The sequence below is a fragment of the Trichechus manatus genome, unplaced genomic scaffold (genome assembly GCF_000243295.1).
Source record: "Trichechus manatus latirostris isolate Lorelei unplaced genomic scaffold, TriManLat1.0 scaffold00071, whole genome shotgun sequence".
Lineage (NCBI taxonomy): Eukaryota > Metazoa > Chordata > Mammalia > Sirenia > Trichechidae > Trichechus > Trichechus manatus.
The window spans coordinates 11,275,937-11,297,655 of NW_004444007.1; the positions used below are offsets into that span (position 1 = coordinate 11,275,937).

A 21,719-nucleotide genomic window follows, 5' to 3' on the forward strand; every position below is an offset into this window, starting at 1 on the left:
ACTCTGTCTTCAGTCACACTTAATCATTTATATTTTCCCTAACAGTCCATGTCTTTCTCCTATTCGTCCTCATGTGAAGTTCTTGATCATTCTTTAAGGCTCGGCAGTCATAACTCATTTCCTTTGTGAGCCTTCCTCCAACGCATCCAGACAGAGCTTGTTTTCAACCTGTGTTTCTCTAGCACAGTTTAAGTGGCTGTATTTTAATATGTTTACGTATTTTTTTAAATCCACTTGACTAGGCAGTGATTTCCTCAAGAGCAAAGCTAGTGCATAGCTAAATGCCTACTAAATAAATTGACCAAATTGAAATAATGAATGAAAATAAAAATGATCAACTTTCATTTACTGAATTTCGTACATTATTTTACGACTCAAACTATCACACTGTTATCACTGGAAAGCGTTCTCAGTTCCGAGGCAGTTGTTTCTCTTTAAGTATCTGGTTTTTTTCCCCCCAATAATATCACTCCATAATTCTCTTATTTAAAAAATCACCTCTAAAATAAGTCTCATTTAGAGTCTATCAGTAAGATGGCATGTCATTATATTTACTTATGAACATTCGATGAAAAAAAGTTTTAAAAGAAGTAATCCTTTATTTTTTTTTTAAAAAAAGAGTAAATCCTTTCTGACTTCTTTATCTCCTGCTCTGACTTTTTTGGGGGAAAATATTAAGCCAGGATGATTGCCTTATTGGTTTCTGGAAATCATGAGGCTGTGACCTCTTTTAGGGAGGTCTCTTAAAGCTCAGGAAATTAAAGGAGTAATACATTTTTTTCACCACTTGACAAAACCAGAACCCAAGACTGCATGTTGAACATTAAATACTACCAGCAGATTAAAGACAGGTCTAGATATTTGAGAATGTATGTTCTAAGCAAGTCCCAAAACAGAGGCTCAGTATCATCTCCCACCAGATACCCGCGGCTGAAATTAGCTCACTCTATCCCTTCTAAATATTTAATAAATGGTTTCTTGTTGCTGAACCAAAGTGGAATGACCCAGAAAGAAAGAAAAATTAACAGGCTTCCTCTGCCCTCTGTGATTAAACATACTTCCCCCGCGTACCAAAAAGGAAACAAATTTATGGTTCACAAAGGCCTATCAACCTACATGACCCTCAGTAAAAAACATTTCTCTTGAGTAAAGTGTAATTGCTTTTGCTATTTTAAATCAACAATGCTAAAAACACTGGCTGCTAAAACGTAAATATCCCGTGATGAACAAAAGAAGGTCTTACATTTAAGCCTATAATATATACTCATATACCACTGAGACCTGTTTTCTATCTTGACCAGTGCAGTTCAATAGAACTTTCTGCAACGATGAAAATGTTCTATGTTACTCAACCCAACACGGTGGCCACTTACCTTATGTAGCTAATGAGTACTTGAAATGTAGCTAGGGCATTTTAATTAATTTAATTTTAATTAAATTTAAATTTAAATAGTCATGTGGAGCTTGCGGCTGATACGTTAGGCAGTGGAGATCTAGACTGCAGAATATATAAGTCTGCAATCAGTGAACTGGATTCTAGCCTAGTTCTACCACTAACTAGCTTTGTGACCTTGGCCAAGTTACTTATTCACTCTGATGCTGTTTCTTTATCTGTTAAGTGAAAAACTAGATAATTTCTTCTACATCTTTTTACATCCTACTTAAAAAAATAACCACATACTGTGACTGTAAATTGATGCAATTACATTCCCACTGTCCTAAGGAAAATCAGTCTTTAATTATGCTATGTATATTCACGAGCACGTATAGACTCTCAATAATCTATACTAGATGAATGAATATAAGAAGATGCAGAATAAAAAGCAGATTTGTAGTAATTCGGTTGGATTTATACTGCTTAATCCTATCCTGGAGCCCTGGTAGCACAGTGGTTAAGAGTTACTGTTGCTAAACAAAAGGTCAGCAGTTGGAATCCACCAGCCACTCCTTGGAAACTCTATGGGGGCAGTTCTACTTTGTCGTATAGGGTCGTTATAAGTCAGAATCGACTCAATGGCAACGGGTTTGGCTTTTTGTTTTTTTTAATTCTACCCTGGGGAGCAATGTCATCAGTTTGGAAAAAAAATATAAAGCTGATTCCTTTGTATTAATACATGATGTTTTTGTTTGTTTGTTTTGCTTTAGGTGAAAGTTTACAATTCAAGTCAGTTTTTCATACAAAAATTTATACACTTTGCTATGTGACCCTAGTTGTTTTCCCTATATTGTGACAGCACACTCCTCCTTTCCACCCAGGATTTACCATGTCCATTCAACTAGCTCCTGACCCTCTTTGCTTTCTCATCTCCTCTGGACAGGAGCTGCCCATTTAGTATCATGTATCTACTTGAGCTAAGATGCATACTCCTCACAAATATCACTTTATGTCCAATTGTCCAGTCTAATTTTTGTCTGAAGAGTTGGCCTCGGGAATGGTTTTGGCTCTGGGCCAACAGAGGAGTCCAGGGGCCATGTCTTCTGGGGTCCCTCCAGTCTCAGTCAAACCACTATCTGGCCTTTTTACTAGAATTTGAGTTCTGCAACCCACTTTTCTCCTGCTCCGTCAGGGACTCTCTGTTGTGTTCCCTGTCAGGTTGGTCACTGGTGATAGCTGGGCACCATCTAGTTCTTCTGGTCTCAGGCTGATGGAATCTCTGGTTTATGTGGCCCTTTCTGCCTCTTGGGCTAATATTTTCCTTGTGTCTTTGGTGTTCTTCATTCTCCTTTACTCCAGGTGGGTTGGGACCAGTTGATGCATCTTAGATGGCTGCTCACTAGCTTTTAAGACCCCAGATGCCACTCACCAAAGTGGAATGCAGAAAATTTTCTTAATAAACTTAATACATGATTTATTGATTGATTCATATCATTCAGTTTATTGAACAGCCTATGTACCAAGCACAATTATGATATGATGTGATAAATGCTGTGGAGGAAGGGAGAAGACAGCTTCTACCTTAGCTTGGGGGAGTGTGGGAGTATCTGCATGTGTCTGTGCATCAAATTTTCTTCAAGGAAGTGACTGAAGCAGAAGTCTATCTTTTAAAAACTCCACTCAACACATGGGCCCTGTACTACCCTTGACCTGGGAAAGAAGGCCCTTTCCTTGGGCCCAGGCTTTAGAGAGCTCTTCTCTGGTCACACTTCTCATCATGGGATTAGGAGTCCATGAGACCAAGGGAACATGCCTACTTTTAGGCCTCCCCACCCCCACCTTAGATTATGCTTTAGGTACTAAGGATCCTGGAATTCTCTGCCCCAATGACCTGAGCATGCTTCAAGGACTTCACGTTGTCTCTCACAGCTCTTGTTCTTCCAAAGGCAGACCACACCACTTGTGTGTGCAGCAATGAACTGGAAAAGGGGGCAAAGAAATGAGTATTTTGGGGGTGGGGGTGGAGGGTGGTGTGGATGGACTTTGGTCCTGTGGGCATCCAAGAATATATACAAGTGAGAGCCCAACTCTCCTAAAGTTGAGGGATAGAGGCAGGTCTGGGAGGGAAGGGGAGTAAGTCAGGGGCCAGGGGCTGAGGATGGTCACAGGTCTCCTCATGCTGCCACACTCTGGCTCGGACCTCTAAGGACTGCAAGAATGCGAGATTTGAACTTTCCAAGTCATTATGAGGATATATTTATCAAGGCTAGAAGATAGAGCATATTTTATGTAACAATTTATTAGCTTTATTCTTAGCTTTTAAATATTTAGACATATTGTGTAAGGATTTCCATTTGTACTCTTGCCCTGGACACTGCAAATGTAAAGCACAGACCTTACATGGGCCAAACATTATTCTGAAAAGTTTCTTCTTAATCTAAGATGACTTGAGAATGTGGTAAAATAGATTAATTATAATTTCATTAATATCCTCATACAAGAGTGACATTGCACTGATATAGCTATAGTAGGTTGGATTTAGAGAAGTTGACTACATAGCTTTGCAGGAGACAGTTTTAAGACTATCTTCCATTAATACTTAATATACAACTGTGGTTCATTGTGTTTAATTATTCATAGCCTATGTAGGTGGATATATAACCTGATAAATGGGTACATAACATGTTTCTGGGCATTTCTGATGAAAACATAGTAGAATGACAGGACATTATTTATTCTTACCACTTTTTATAGATGAGGAATCAGGGGACTAAATATCTTAAATAATTTGTCCAATTTGAGATAGTTTATTAGACCTTGAACTAGAACCAGTGTAAAGATAGTTAAAATAGAGCTGACTCACAGGTCTTCTGGAAAAAAAAAAGAAATAATGAAAGGAGAATATAAACAGAATCATCTACACAGTCTTTTAGAATATTTCTTTTTACTTACATAAGTTGATTGTGCTTCTAAATCATTATAAAAAATGCTCCTCTAAAAGTCTATTTTTGTTTCTAGGAGTCAGGTCCAGCTTTAAATGATAGTCAAATGTTCCTCTCCATTACCACACTAAAGTGACCTTTAGACACCTCTGTAAAAGTCCATGCACCCAGGAATCTACACGGAGAGTTCCTTTGAGCTGGGCCACCCGAAGGGCCAGTGGGATGGCACCAGAAAGAGAACGCATTACTTGCCTACTTGCTCTCAGTCTTCGGAAAACAAAGCATCACAGGCTCTGGACAAAAACACCAAGGAGGTGGGACGGGCTGGTTCTGTGTGGCATTTACCGTACTTCATGGACAGTCAGATTAAGTGAGGATAAGAATGCCTTTGGACGGCTGCTAAGGCATCACAGTAGGCAGTGCGCGTAACTTAAATCCACGCAGTTTAACCAAACAAGATTTCGTTGTTAAAACTAGTCTAATAAATAAATATGCTAAGATGATTCTGGTCATTTTTGTTATTTGTGATATGAAGGATTAGAGTTTTGCTTTCTCTGCCAGATCAGATCTGGAAGTCTGCTGTCATCTCCCTGGTTGCCAGACAAAAGTGCCTACGGATCCAAGGGCAGCTAAGTGATAGTTTTATAAAATCTGTGAGACAGTAACGCACTGTAATGGACTAAATTCACAGATTAGTTCTTTCCATTTTATTTTAAATGAAGCAGAAGCCATTATTTATGCTTACGTTATTAATTAAAACAAAAAGCATTACATTTACTTGGCCCAGAATGTATTAAATGTGTTTGCAGGCAAAATTAAAATAAACTAGAATTACACAAGTCCAAATTTCACTTTAAGGGACAACAGCAAATTTTTTCTGAGGTTTGAACTCTCAGATACTACCAGGGCCTAATGAGTAACATTTTAAGTACTCTTACAATTCAGAAAGAGATTAATGAGTATGTTATGGAGTTGGTATACATGGAGTGGGGGCAGAGGCAAGAAGAGTTTTGAGTATAAAAATGATTTGGTCTATGAGATCTTGGATATAGACACTTTGGACCAAAAAATGATATTGAAGAAACTGGGACTAGTGGGTATATTAAAAAAAAATTACTACCTATTTTTTATTTTTTTGACAACTTCTACTACGAAGTAAGAAAGAGTAAAGAATATCAAAACGAAAGATATTTTCAAAAAATACTATTTAACAACTACTTAAACTTCCAAAGAACTAAAAAATAAAGCTCACTTATGCTAGGGTTCATAATTTTAGTGCTTCCAAATGTAATCAGTCCTTGGCTTAATCCTTTGATCTAGTTTTATAAGATAGAGCGGTTCTCTCCTTATTAAGATGGAGACCAATTTATTTAAGCTCCAGAGCTGTCTTTTAAAATTCCATCCTGAATTTCTCAGAAAACCTGAAGGTCAAGTTTACAGAACAGATGCACAGCAGGATTAAATAAATGTGGAGCCGCTTGAGCTGCAGGTCCTCTTCTTTATTCTATCATAGATAACTGTTAATCCTCAGATGATTATTTTTGCAATATAAAATATACATCCTGGATTATGAGACTAATTCCCCACCTGACACGCTCATGAACAGTTTTGTAAGAGCTAATTTTAGATCATTCCTGGCTTCTTCATTTCATTATCAGAGACATTTTAAATTTTTCAAACCACTCTAGTGCCTCTGAAAACTCTCCTGTAAGCAAAAATTCCTCCATGACATAAATAAACAAATGTAGTAGATTTTACATACTGTGGAAAAGATGAAAGTCGTGGCATTTATTATCATTTCTTTGTTTTAACTGGTGGGTGAGGAGAGTGTTATGAAAAACTGATAGTGTAATATGGTGTGATTTACAAGAAGGGGAAAGAAAAAGCTGTAAAGCCCCAAATAAGACAAAAGAAATCAGCTGCACTATCAGTTACAGTGTTTGACACAATATAATTTAATTGATAGCTATTATCAGACTTACTCAGCCCTTATGTCTCATAGTCTTCGTGTGCCAAGCGTGTCAGCTGACATTTCTGTTAACAGTAATACTTCTCATTTATGGAACTCTTTGTAGTTCATAAAACATTTTTATATTATTAATCTTTCAATGCTTCTCATCATTACCCAGTGAGGTGCATAGAATAGGAATTATTACCTACATTTTACAGATCAGTGAAAAGGATCATAGACTATAGAAATACACCCTCAAGTAGTTCTGAAACCAGAACTACTGGAACAATGTACCTTTCTCCCTACCAGACTTGGAGTTAAAACACACACATAAACACACAGAGTTCGTATTTGCAAGAAAAATTCTAAAGAAATTTCTCTCCTCTTAAAAATTGTTTAAAATTATAGTTCCAAGTATCCTCTTCTCTCTTTGAGATGGGTTAAAATGTACAGGTGCTACTCAAGTAAAACATAAATGGTGATTTTTAAAAAATGATTTTTTCTTTATATCATAGAAATACTTCATCTTAAGCAAATGTAAAATATATGAATTCAGTTTGCTGGGAAGAGGAATTAGAGGACTCTACTGCTTTTCAAAAAGACTGACTAGAATTGCTTTAAAGAGTAAAATCCCCCAGTACATTTAAAATACGTTGATTTATGAAAATTTGATTCATACAGAACTTTACAGGAATACATCTGTTATGTAAATCTATGTTCACCTGTAGTTTACTCTAGAGAGAACAATTGAGTGATAATAATAATAACATACTCCTACAGTTCTTCATTATGTATTTTAAAGTGCTTTCTCCTAATTTATTGCATTTGTCGTTGGCAACCTTATAAGGCAGGCAGAGAGGGTATTATCATCCTTTCTTTACAGATGAGACATTAAGAGGTTAAGTGACTTGTCCGAGGTCAGACAGACGATTCATTCACTTATTGCTATCTAAGTGATGTCGTTTTAACGGGGTAGTCAAGGAAGTAGCGTCCTTCCTCCTGCTTTTTTTTTTTAAACCAGCTGTGAACGCTACTAAAACAGTAGATGATCTCACAAATATAATGCAGAATGAAAGTAGTCAGATACAAATGTGTACATACAGTATAATTCTATTAATATAAAATTAAAAACGTAAAACTAATCTATGGTGATAGAAAGGTGGTTAATTGGGGAAGGGCAGATGGTGACTGGGGGCTAAGGGGAGCTTCAGGGTATGACAGCATTCTATTAGTTGATCCGGTTTGTGGTTACACAGTTATGTTCACTTTGTGAAAAGTCACTGAGTTGTATGCTTATGGTTTGTCTACTTTTTTGAATATATATTATTGAAGTTTTCTTTTGAAAAAGGATTGTACATCTTTAAAAATAGTTCAATTCACTTTAGAAGAGCATTATAATACACTTATCCTTAAAACATTTGTCATTTCAATTAAGTTTCTTAGCTGCATCATTAAAATGAGAATATCAACTAAATCTTAAGAGTTTAAAGCAAGAAGACAAAGTTTATAGAAAAAATATCTAGGATCATCTTTATTTACGAGAGCACAATAATATAATTCTTTTAGGATTAGGTCAAACATATTTAACGATATCAAGCTACGAATTGTAGGAAGATAGGATTATTTTGTGGTTCACGTAGTATATCCTAGAGAGTACATATGGAGTCCCTTGGTGGTGCAAATGGTTAATGCACTCAGCTGCTAACCAAAAGGTTGGAGGTTGGAGTACACCCACAGGCACCTTGGAAGAAAGGTCTGCTGATCTACTTCTGAAAAATCAACCAGTGAAAACCTAATGGAGCATGAGGTCGCCATGAATCTAAATCATTTCAAGGAAGGTAAGAATATTATTTTTTAAAAAATACATCCATTTTATTTTCGAACTCTGTAAATTAGGGTGCTTCTTTGAGCATGAAGGTAGAACGCCAATGCCAAGGATAAAAATCTGACTAGGCTGTGCATACCTGAGGGCGAACAAGGGCTCCGGACAATTCCGAGTAGCCTTCAATGTAAGCCGTTTGACCATTATCCAGAATAGAAAGTACAGGTGCATTTGAGTGCTTAAATTTACATGGCAGTGTTTCCAGAATTCTTCTTACTCTGTGACTCTGCACCACTGAGAGCTGATTGTCACAGATGTAGAATTACCACTGATGACAAATGTTTCATTTTTACCTATGGTCTTTTTTTCTTTTTAAAAAGAATCCACTACAGTACCCTCCCCTTGCCAAAAAAAAAAAAAAAAAAAAAAGATCTGTATCAAATATCTATCCTGATATTATAGTCAGGAACATGGAATTTCCAGGCGGTGGGTCAGATTCAGCCCCAGGTATGTTCACTCCACCATTGATCTTGCTGAGGCAGCTACACCTACAGGTCAGGAGTGTTTCCCCTGCGAGGGCTGTGGAAGGCTTCCCATAAAGGGAGAAGCCTCTGACCTCTAACACATTCACACATTTGTTTTAATTCCTCATCAACTGTGTGCCCCTGTGTGTTAGTTTCACCAAGACCTAGCTAAATTTTGTTTTTTTTTAAATAAACTTTATATCCTGAACACCTGTATGCTGCAGGCCATGTGTTATTGCAGAATGGACATTACTAAGCTTATTGTCATTCCCTGCCAGCTCCCTGCACTGCCCCTGAGCAAGCCCATTCTGCACCCAGGGCGCGTGCAAGAAATAGCTGGCCTCTGAAATGTGGGTTATTAGAACATTACCCTGTTCCCCGGTATTGTTAACATACAGTAGGTTTTATAAACCTGTTGCCCTCGAGTCGATTCCGACTCTTAGAGACCCTATAGGACAAAGCAGAGCTGCCCCAGAGGGTTTCCAAGGAGCGGCTGGTGGATTCAAACTGCCAACCTTTGGATTAGCAGCTGTAGCTCTTAACCACTGCGCCACCAGGGCTCCAAGTTCTATAAAGTAAGTTCTATAAAGTAGGTTCTATAAAGTAGGTTAGAAAGGCAGCTCAAGAGACAGAGAGGGAGAGGGAGATTGAAGGAATTCTACTCTTCAGGGCTCAGCACCATGCCCAAACTTCTCTTCCACTGGCAAAGGATAAAACATCATGAGCAACTGGGACCTGTATACCTATGGGCAAGCCCACATGGAATCACGTCATGACCTTTTTTAAAGATAGGAAGCGAAAAGCACAACTGTTTCTCTTGAGTGGAGCCCATCAACAAAAGAAAGAACTCTGAATTCCTTTGGAAGGTTTGCTATGCTAATCCAGTCAGTCAGTCACACCTGACCCCTTTGAAAACTAATTTCTACTTAAGCTAATAGGCATATCCCTGAATTTAATATGCCTTATAGCAGAGATGCTTAAATCAAATTCTCTCCTTTGACCTTCCGCAGTGTCTGTCCCTTCTGTCTCTCCCCACAGCTAGAACATCAGTTCTGTAGATGCGCAGTTCTTGACCTAAAGCATGCACTAGACAGATCTTATTATATTTCAACTCTTACTAATATTCACTCTTCTGTTATAGGTTGTGACAGATACTTTGATACACATAATCTTGACAATATATTTTTTCATATGATATAGACATGGATCTTTTATTGACAATATTGACCAAGCCAATACTAATCAACAGTGTAATAAAGTTACTAAGATGACTGACATGTTTAGCTACATTAGAAGGTTGGCAATTTTGATAGTAAATATTTTGTGCTTTGCAGGCCCTAAAGTCTCTGTCACAACTACTCAACTCTGGTGTTAGAGAGTGAAAACAGCCATAGACAATATGTAAAAGAATGAGCATGAACACATTCCAATAAAACTTGAGTTACAACAACTGGCAGCAGGCAGATTTACACAGACCGTAGTTTGCCGACCCCATCAAGCAAAATACAGAGGCAAGATCAAAGGCGCTGACATTTTCACCACGCTCTTCAGGCATCAAACCATAAGCCAGTTCTTGAGTTCATTCCTGACTATGGTCAATTGGCAGAGACAAGAGAACAGAGACTTCCCTATTGGTCAGTATTGGCTTATTAATCCAACATCAATCCAATATTGGCTAATTAATTAAACCTCAGTCAGAGTTTTTCAATTAGCTAAGGCTCTTCCTAAAAGTACTGATATTCCATTTGAATTTCTCCACCTAGTCCCCAATGAGTACATTGTACTCCTTGTGAGCCTTGACTATAGTTTTTAATAACCTGACCTTCCAGTATTTTGGGTATAGAAAAAGATACATTTAGATACTTACCATTAAGCCTTGTTCTCCTGGTTTCCCTGGTTCACCCTTAAAAAAAGAATAGGAATAATTTTATTAATGCTATAAACACTGAAAACCAATTTTAATCATTTTGGTTATTTTCTTTTTTACACAATGCCCACTGGGGAATGTGACTATCAAATATATTTTTCAGGCTAAAGAGAGGAATGCAAACATAATGAAATTAAAAGAGAGCTGATATTCTTTTTTCAAATGCATATTATAAACACTTTAAGATATAATAGGATAAATCCAGATTTCAGCAGAAATTTTTTTTATGCCTAGAATATATACTAAGTAAAACTAGTTGTTGTTGTTGGGTGCCATTGAGTCGATTCTGACTCACAGTGACCCCATGTGACAGAGAAGAACTGCCCCATAGGGTTTTCTTGGCTATAATCTTTATGAAGCAGATCCTTAGGTCTTTCTCCCACAGAGTGGCCAGGTGGGTTCAAACCGCCAACCTTTTGGTTAGCAACCAAGCGCTTAACCATTGTGCTACCAGGGCTCCCTAAATAAAACTAGTAGGAATGATTATATTGTAAGTGAATAATGATCTTAGAAACATATTTAATTATAACTACAGTAACATCTCATCATGTCCTTTCTGTGATGACAGAAAGATGTTGATTGGTATCTTCTTTAGGAGATGTCAAAGCTCTCATATGTAGACCAGAGAGAGTTGTCTGCAGTGTAGAAATTAAAAAAAATAAGATGAGTCTGAGATTGTTTGTGAATTTTGGTCCTCCTAGATGAATCACGGCCGAAGTAATGCATTTTATTAAAACTGATAAAGAAAATTCTTCTATATCATATCATTATCATTTTCTAATACACAGATTAATATAGAATTGATTATTATGTTTTCTTATCATATTGTTATAATGACAGAGTAACTGGCTACAGATATTTTTTTTGGGGGGTACTGTGTTTATAAAGCCAATATATGTAGATGTTGATGGCCTTTAAAAATAAATACTTCACAGTTTATTTTTAAGAAATCTTTTTCTAATGGTTGTGATGTTGTCGTTGTTAGGTGCCATCAAGTCAGTTCCGACTCACAGCGACCCTATATACAACAGAAGGAAACACTGCCTGGTCCTGCGCCATCCTCACAATCGTTGCTACGTATGAGCCAATTATTGCAGCCACTGTGTCAATCCATCTCCTTGAGGGTCTTCCTCTTTTTTGCTAACCCTCTACTTTATCAAGCATGATGTCATTCTCCAGGGACTGGTTGCTCCTGCTAACATGTCCAAAGTACGTGAGATGAAGTCTTGCCATTCTTGCCTCTAAGGAGCATTAACTCAACAACCATAAATCTAGTTCAAATCAGATTTGTGGGTCAAAAAAAAAAGAAGTAATTTATCCTTTGTGCAATTTCTACCAAAAATTTTATTTCGGTTATTACTTTTACTATACCCAATGATCTGATTGATTTTATCCCACAAAAATGGTTTTAACTACTTTTCTTATTTGAAGAGACAGTCACAGTACCTCTGCTGGCAACCAACAATCAATGGAGCAGCTGTAAATACTCCTAAACTACTGATCTCTCTATCTGCTGGGATATCATCCCAAGAAAGATATTAAACAATTTTAGAAATAAACCACTCTCTCTATTGGTTCAGTGAAAGCAGTCTTAACAACCAGCAGATCATATGTTACAAGTCAATTCCTCATTTCATATGATCAGATTCACAACAGCTTTCAGAAGGGAAAATGAGACTTATAAGGAGGTTATCTCAGGAGATGTTTTCAATACCCCATACTTTTACAAAGAGCCTCTCTTGGGAAAAAATAGGTAAGTTATGCATTTACATGGAAATGGAAAGAAATATACCAAAAATGTTAATGATTATGACTGATTCTTATTTTCTTCTTTTTGGTTGTCTTTATTTTCTAAATTTTCTACTTTGCGGATACCCTCATTATTACTTTTGTACTATGAAAACACCAATGAAAGTAATTTAAGTTAAAGCAATAATTAAGTACTTTAATTCTGCAGTAAGCTTCAATCTCAACTCTTAAAGTCATAAATCTAAAAATGTTCAGCCTCTTCCATATCTATATCTATATATATATATATATATGTTTTTTTTTTTAATGGCTGGGCTGTTTTTAATCTCTTGAGATCCCTTTTAAATCACTTTTACTAATATGACTCACATACAAAGAACAAATGATATTCAAACCATACCCAATGATGTTTTAACAATTAGTTTTAATTTTAGTACCAATTTTTTTTGTCAAGTTATTTACAACGAGTTAAACATTAGAAAGTTTTACTTCCTTTACTGCCCATAAATAGCATGGAACTTTATTGTCTCTGCTATTGACCCTTTGGAAAGTGTTATTAATCTCCCACCTAGGTTTTCAAACTAACCTCCCATTTAAACCAAAGGCATTGCTTTACCCTCTAGCACGACACAGGTGAGACCAGGCACTGTGAGGCTTACCTGAAAACCAGTGTGGTCTCCAGGTTTCTCTTTGTGGTTTGTGCGGCTTCCCCACACACTGAGTGGCGAAACAGAATTCTGCTGGGGGTGACCTGCTCCATATAGGGACTTACCTATCATTCCACTTCCCTCTACCCATCCTATTCACTGAACCTAAGGCCCTTCACATCCACCTCCATCTCAGTTCTCAGCCCTGAAAACAAAACCAATCTTGTGACAAAAATAGATCCAAAAAGCAACTCACGGGTACTCCTGGCATTCCACGGGGGCCATCTTTCCCTGTGTCCCCAGGAGGCCCTCTTGGGCCTGGAGGTCCTGGAGGTCCTGGAGGCCCCGCCTGTCCTTGGTCACCCTATGATGGAGAAGGGAACAGACCCACGATGACCATAAAAGATAAAGATCCAGCTCTTCATTTTAACACTTTAAATGTGTATTATCTAATCCACATTTACACTGTGAAAAGAACCAGACCAACCAGAAACATGAAGCTTGTAGGCAATTTGCCTGCCAGCAGGGAGCCAATAAATATTCATGCTGGGTGAGCTGACTCGATGCCATTAAAATCAAAGCTGCTCAGGATCCAAGCCCTGGCAGCTTTTGGAAACAGTGTCTATGTTATCACTGTTCAGAACTGGCACAAAACCTCTGCATAACTTTGTCCAGGACTGATGCTGCATCGGTTATGTCTCGCTTAATAAAATGGCTGCATTTATAGTTGGACAAATTTGTTTACCTTTTTACAACCTATAAAATTAAGCACATGACGCTCCTGCCATACTGTGTCATGATTTATAAATTACCAAAGCTGTAGAGCTTAGACATGGGAGCTATTGTTGGATCCAATTTAGGTTGTTTTCTTTTTTGAATTAAGAAACAATTAGATAAGCTTTCTACACCTTTTTACTTCGGTACTTTTATATACATTTTATACAAATGCAGGGCGCTAAGCATAATTGTATTCTGAGATATTTCCAAATAAATAAATGAATGTCCCCCTCCCCCACTCGTAAGGGATAAATGGTAAAGTAACAGTATACAGAGGAATAACTGAATGCAAAGAGGAAATCAGATTTCAGCAAGAATAAGCACTACCTTAATCAAGCGGCGTTTAATGAGCTGCTGATCAGCAGAGAGAAACCCATGATTGATTTTAGGGAACACCATCTGATCAGTCAGGTGAAGTCAAAGGTGGAAGTTCAGAGATGAGAGAGTTGAAGAATAGACATCAGAAGACCCCAAGGAAGAAATAAAGATACAAGCATTAGACTTATAATAACCATTAAACAAAACAGAACTGGCGCTTGTGTCTGATTTCAAACCCTTCAGCGCTTCTCGAAAGGAATATGATCCTGAAACGGGAGGGAGAGACCGGATTTTTAATTAGAATTGATTTTTTTGTTTTTACTCCATCGTTTTTGCTTGGATGTTGGGTCTTTTTAACGTAGTATAATTGCAGAAACAGGAAAGCTCGAGTCATCCTGCATTTTGCACTCTGAGCAGAAGGTCCAGAGACAAAGCACCAGTTCAATTTCCGTCAGATTTTTCAACCAGCATAACACGGCATGAACTCAACTGCCATTTTAATGACGCCCAAAGTCCAGCATATTTAGGGTTATTTTAATTGACTGAAAAACATCACAGAGCATTGGAATGCATGCAAATTAAACCACCGAGGTGTGGCACGGTCCTCGATATTTGTGCCTGACTCTCTCCACTGTACCTCCTTGATCTCAATACCCTACTTTCACGTGTGCTCAAGATACACCTTCCTATTATGTATTTGACCTCATTGATGTGGCTGAGGTCCCAACCGCCCAATAACTTGAAGTGTATGACGAGATGAAGCAACTGGACTGGGCAAGCCAATTTAACTGTTCTTGCTCATTCTTATGCTGATTGAGGGCTCTGACTGAGCATGTGTGGGTACCAGCCACAAACCTTGACGGTGAGGATCTGATTACTGTGCAGAGCAGCAACTGTGGGGAAGCCTGGCAGACCCTATGGACATAGTACAGCACCAAAACAACACGACACAAAACGTCACACAGACATTTCACTGGTGGACGAACAAAACAAGCATGTACCTTACATCTCCCCTTCACTGCTCTACGTCCTGCCTTGTTTGACAAACATGGCAAACAGAATCAGACATATAAGGCCCCAAGGGAACCATTCCTTAAAGGGAATGGAGGAATTGAGAACTCATTGTAACCATCCAAGCAGCAGATACAACGGGCTCCGTGTATGCACTACCGTAAAGAGTCTGCAACTCTTAACATTCCTGTTTTTTTCCCCACTTCTTTAATATGCCTAAGAGATTGTTTTAATTGTTGTAAATATATATATGTAACATAAAATCTGCCAATTCAACATTTTTCAGGTGTATAATTTAGTGATATCAGTTACATTAATCCTGTTGTGCAACATTTCTGGAATCTTATGTACAAAATGTTAGTGAAAATGGAGATATCTCCAGAAACTGTTCTGTCATTTCCCCCTCTTGATATTCTGTCTACAACTCCAGACATACAATACATGTATTAATTGTTTTTTGGACGACAACAGTGAACAAAATTTTGCTGTCAGATCACAAGCACTCTTTAGAATAATTACAGTAAGCCTCATAAAGAATAGTTTTACCACCCACATATCAAAATTTTTCTCTCAAATTATATGATGACTCTAAGTTCTCTCCTTTTCAGGAATTTCTGCAGAGGTGGTGAAGGGAGATCTGTCTCTTATAACAGGAGTATTTCTTGTCAGGGGGATTTATGGTCACACTCTGCAGGAATCACTTCTGTCATGTAACTTTTCCAAAAGAACTTGACAGTTCACACAACCCTGAAAGGAGGAAAGTAATTTTGAGTTCCTTAACCAATGAGAATGGGGGAGAGATGTTTTAGAAACATGTACTTCAATAACTCGGACGAATGTATCCTCACTGGCGTTATCAACTGGGTAGGTCTGAGAGAGAAGTTTTGCCTTTGGTCTATTTCCTTTCCAACAGCGTGTGCAGTTGGAGCCTTTTATTCCCATTTTTTTTCTGTTTACCACAGAACATGTTTACCATACAAGTAACGTAAACAACCATCACCACACCACAATACATGGCCTCAGGTTTCTGTACGCATCTTCCCACCTTCCCCTCCTCATCGCTGCCTTTCCCTTCTTCCCACCCAAACCTATTCTGAGGATCATTTCCACCTAAGAAAGGCAAGAGAGAATCTAGGTGTTTAATTTTATTATTTTTGTAGAGATTTGTCTCCCGACATCCCCCCTATTAGGGATAGAATTTTCTTTTGAAGAAACCCAGTAAAATTACGTTTGTAGTAGGAATACATTTCTCAGTCCCAATGCCTTTGATTCTCATTCTTTCGAGCTAGGCCTTCTCCAGAAACGAAGCAGAGGAAATCTTATTCTTTTTGCCAAATTCTTTCTGATAAGGTTATTATGTGCCTGGGTAGTTTTCAGGTGACCTGTATCCTCTTTTTCTTCTTCCTAAGCAAAAGTTCTTTAAACATAGACTCCACATAAATTCAGAAATGTTACAAGTTGGAAAACAGATGTGTACAATTTGCTTTTGTTTTACTATGGAATATGAGTTTAAAATGTTATTAGATGGTAATGTGCCAGCATCTTTCCCATCTGTGACTCATTAGCCCTATATTACAGTCAGAATTTTATATATAAACCTCATATTTATGTAACAAAGAACGAAAACAGATACAAACAAGAAGGCTATGAGGGATCAGAATCTTGATTAGCGGCAATAAATCATAATGTCACTTTAAATGGGATTATCTAACAAAAATAATTTAAAATTAAAAACCTTTTAACAGCACATATGGTAGGCCTTACAAATGTTTTGAAATTTGAATGTATAAATAAGTCACTCCTCATACTCATATCTGAGCATGACCAGCTTGCTGTTTGGTCATATTTTCAAATGATTACCAAAAAAAAAAAAAAAAAGAAAAAGCCATTATGTTTTATAATGTCTTGGTTTGGTTTCCAAGATTAATGAGATCTAAAGAAGGAAGTGAATAGGCAATTCTCACCTCAGACAGATATTTTTCCTCAAACAGAAAACCTCTATTTGTGAAAGCTGATTTTATACACTTCAGTCATTTTAACTGTGGAAATGCTACCAATTAAATGCTTAGAGCTAAAGGTTTCATTAGTGAGCTAGGAAAAAGCATGTTAGGAGTTTATATGTAGCAAACAAAAAAGGGCTATGTGTGGAAGAATTCTCTTCAATTCTAACAAAATCCCATGGCGTGTGCCGCAAAATCTTAGGACTTTGTGCTTTTCAAACCTGGGTGAAAGTAACACTCAGGGTACATGTTCATGTCCAGGGGAGTATTTAAAAGCAGTAATAAATATGGTACACCTTCCTTTAAAGTCCATTTTAATTAACAGTAAATAACTTTGAGCATTTTTATTTAAAGCAAACGTGGACACGCTGTGGCAGAATGCAAAATTTGCATAAAATTAAAAAAAGTTTACCACTTGATAGTGGCAGAAAACCCCACCTCTCAGGGGACACCTCCAAACCACACATCCAGACTGTCCACTTACCTCCTTGAAGGATAAGTCTGAAAAGCACAGGTGGTGAACCACTGTCTTTAGGCCACGGCTCTGTGTGACCAGAACCGCCAGGCCTTCCTAGCTATTCACACAAAGAATGCACTTTTTCATTAACTATGCCATTTCTTCCACAGCATCATTAGTCATAGTTCTTTCTAAATAAATGAAATGGACATATTTCACTCAGTTTTTACATCTTGGAAAACTTGCCTGGTACACAGATGGTTCGTGTGGGTGTGGAAAAAAAATATTTGTCTCCAGAAAAACACGGAGAAAGAGTCCAGGAGTAAGCTAAAATGTTGAAATTAATTTGTACGTATTTTTACCTCGAAATATGTTGAATTCTTAAGAAATCGAATGTACCAAAGTGTAAAACTACCTTATACAACCCCTTTTCCTCCTACCAGCATAAAGACCCAGATCATCCTGAATCTCCATGATATTCTGTGACATGGGTAATCATCACCCCCAAATCAAACCCACTGCGGTCAAGTTGCTTCCGACTCACAGTGACCCCATGGGGTTTCCAAGGCTGTAAATCTTTACAGAAGGAGACTGCCACATCCTTCTCCTATGGAGCAGCTGGTAGGTTTGAACAGATGACCTTTTGGTTAGTAGCCAAGCACTTTAACCACTGTGCCACCAGGGCTCCTTAGGGTAATCATCATAGGACCTGATCTTTGACATCATTACAGCAGGGGCTGTATCTCTCTTTATTACCATGTTAGTTTCCTAGTGCTGCTAAAAAAGAAATACCACAAGTGGATGGCTTTAACAAACAGAAATTTATTTTCTCACAGTTTAGGAGGCTAGAAGTCAGAATTCAGGGCACCAGCTCTACGGGAAGGCTTTCTCTCTCTGCCAGCTCTAGGGAAAGGTCCTTGTCTCTTTTCAGCTTCTCATCCTTGGTTCCTTGGCCACCTTCAGGTGGAGTGGCATCTATACTTCCCCTATTGTGTTTCCTTCCTTCTGTGCCTAATCTGCTCTTTGCATATCTCAAAAGTGATTGGCTTACAGCACACCTTACACTGATATAACCCCATTAACATAACAAAGAAAACTCATTCCCAAATGAGGTTACATCCACATGTATAGGGGTTAGGATTTCCAGCATATATTTATGGAGGATAACAATTCAATCCATAACAATTACCTTCTAGAAGGAAAGAGGTAAGCCTATTCCAGAGATGCTGAACAAATAAATAATGCATAAAAAATGCTTCTAACTCTTTAGAAAGCATAAATTCAAGATGTTATTGTCATTTTTATTGTGTGCTCAGTAATGATGAGTGTTGTATGATTACATTATAGGGAGAAAATTTTGTGTTTTGTGAAAAGTATTCAATAAGGCAATAGTAGAGCCAGAAATTTAATCCAGGACTTATAATTCTAGACATTGTCATTATGAAATTTATGTGTTCATAATTTCTTTCTACTTGTTTTATAGCTTAAGTATTAGAAAGCTTTAAGTTGACTAATATTCAACAGTATTTAAGAAATATGTATTGAGTGCCTCTGTGCAGCATTCACTGTGCGAGGCCCTGGGGATTCAACGGTAAGACTCTGAGCTCATAGGGTTTCAAGTCTAGCGGGGAAATATGGAAAACTAAGCAGGCTGTAATCATACATAGAGATATGTGTTATAATGGAGGGGGGGGGGCACAAAGAAATAAAAAGTACACCTAACACCAGGTTTGAGAAGCCATGGAAGACTTCCTGAGCCTGATGAGGAGAGAGGTGGGGGTTGGTACTTTGAGAATAACACTGAGGATAGAGGGAACATTTGGGCAGATGTTACAGTAGTAGTTGAGGAATTGTGTGCTAGAGCTGGGGGAGGGACAAAATGACAGTTTAGAGTGATAGCAAGGAGGTAGAATTCCCAGGTCTTGTAGCTTGGCTGAGGACTGAAGGGAGAAGGAGGGGCAGAGAACTGTCCTGGGTCTGTAGCTTGAGCAATGGCAGGATGGTGGAGGAAACATTAGAGGAAGAGTGGGTTTTCTATGGGCAGGGTAGGTGGTTCCAGATGATGAATTCAGTCAGTGATTTGCTGAATTTGAGGTGTCTATGGTAGCCACCCTGGGTGGCTCAAATGGTTTGTGTTCAACTACTAATTGAAAGGTTGGTGGTTCAAACCTAGCCAGTGGTGGTGCAGAAGAAAGGCCTGGTGATCTGCTTCTGTAAAGATCACAGCCAAGTAAACCCTACAGAGTAGTTCTCTTCTGTTACACATGAAGTTGCCATGAGTAAGAATTGATTCAATGACAGTGGGTTTGGTTTTTGTATTTTGGTGGGTAGCCAAGAGGTGGCCGTTGGGTATGTACATAAAACAGTCAGGAGAGAGGTGGGAACCATGAGCCACAGGGCTGGGAGAAGTCATCAGGGAGGCTGTAGAATGAGCAGACCTAAGAAAGAGGCTTAGAAAAACTTACATGTAAGAGATGAGCAAAGGAAGAGGCAACTACAAAGAGGGTTATAAAAGAGTGGTTGTAGGAGGCAGGGCCAAGATGGCAGAGTAGTCAGACGCTTCCGGTGGACCCGCTTACAACAAAGACCCAAAAAAACAAGTGAATTGATTATATATGGCAATCTGGGAGCCCTGAACATCAAAGGCAGAGTTGAGGAACTGGACTGAGTGGCAGAGGGAGGGAGAGACAGTTCGGAAGCAGCGAGGAGTTGCCACACCTGACCTGGCGAGAGCCTGAGCCCTTCAGGCCTGATCAGCTTGGGGGTGAGCGGTGAGGCAGGCAAGCAGCAGTCCTCGGGAGGCACGTTTTCTGAACCGGGAGAGACCCAGTGCCAGAGAGTCTACACGGCCACCCAGGACCAGTGAGAAGCAGCCCTGGATTGGCAAAAGATAAGCAATTGTGTACCGCCTACCACGCAGATCAAAAACACCTCCCTTAGGGAAAAACCTCTCTCCCATTTACCTCCCCGCTCCCTGCTCTGCACTGGGTCCCAGACTGGCTTCAGCAATTGCCGAGTCCCCTGGGCTGAAAGCAGGATCCGTCACATGCCCAGAGCCATTCTCCCTGCCTTGGATAGTGAACAAATTAACAAACAGAAAAAAATAAACTGCCGGCTCCCCTAAGCCACGAACCCAGGGTAGGCACATCTCCTTTGCCTAGGCATAGACTTGTGTGAGCCCATCTCAACAGCATAGGCCCTCATTACAGCAGTAAAACAGGATATATACCGGAACTCTGACTTCAACTGTTTCAGCTGTGAAGTGGCAGGTTCCTGACATTTGACACTGCTCTACCCATTAAGCAAGGTCTTCACCTACCCACATCAGGGGCCCGAGGACTGGTGGCTCCACCCATGCCACCTAGCCACCTGTGACAGGGGCCCATGAATAAGAAGTGCCCCCCGAGTCCTTACAGCCAACAGCATTAGGTGCTCATAGTCCGGCTGCAAAACCCACCCACCTACGTGCTCTAGGGAACAGGGACATACCTTCCTCCAGGACACTTGGGGCAGCCGTCAGCCCACTGCCTTGCTCAGAGTGTGTCCCCCTGCTGTGGCCAGATGCCTGTGCCTACAGCAATCACCCATGCCTGTCTAGGACTGTAAGTGAGAGCCTATACCACAAACTTGGTGGCTATCTACCTGGGCACTCAAGCTGAATCCATACAGGAGGAGTGTGAGGACTCCTGAGCTCACATACCTAGTAAGAGATCTAACTACCTGGTGACAGGACATTAGAGCGTCAAAGGCACCAAGAATCAAACTAGCTCATACGAGCAGCCTATTTGGGCATATCAAAACAAAAGAAGCTAGGACACAGTAAGCAAACATAAAATAAATGAATAACTTATTGATGGCTTGGAGACAACAGTCAATATCAAATCACATAAAGAGGCAATCCATGACGGCCTCAGCAAACTCCCAAAATAAAGAATCTAGAGATTTTCCAGAGGAGGAAAATTTCTTGGAATTACTGGAGGCAGAATACAAAAGACTGATATACAGAACTCTCCAGAAATGAGGAAGGAAATTAAGCAAAACACAGAACATGCAATAGAGGAAAATAAAAAGATTATAGAGAAGAGCAAAACGACAAATTTAACAGGCTGCAAGAATCCATAAAGAGACAGCAATCCAGAAGATTAACAATAAAATGTCAGAATTAGACAACTCAATAGAAGGTCATAAGAGCAGAACTGAGGCAATGGAAGTCAGAATT

The 21,719-nt window shown here is 38.9% G+C and overlaps 1 protein-coding gene across 2 annotated transcripts in view; it reads right to left on the minus strand.

The window, feature by feature from the left end:
• The window catches only part of COL25A1 (collagen type XXV alpha 1 chain), a 527,832-nt gene that overhangs the window by 120,570 nt on the left and 385,543 nt on the right, over positions 1 to 21,719 (minus strand). Inside the window, exons 9-11 of one of the 2 annotated variants that reach the window (XM_004380232.2) lie at positions 14,042 to 14,113; positions 13,194 to 13,301; positions 10,482 to 10,517 (exon numbers count right to left, since the gene is read on the minus strand). In XM_004380232.2, the coding sequence (XP_004380289.1) occupies positions 10,482 to 10,517; positions 13,194 to 13,301; positions 14,042 to 14,113 (216 nt within the window). Of the gene's footprint in view, positions 1 to 10,481; positions 10,518 to 13,193; positions 13,302 to 14,041; positions 14,114 to 14,887; positions 14,948 to 21,719 lie in introns of both variants that reach the window. The other variant, XM_004380233.1, reaches the window with a different exon arrangement.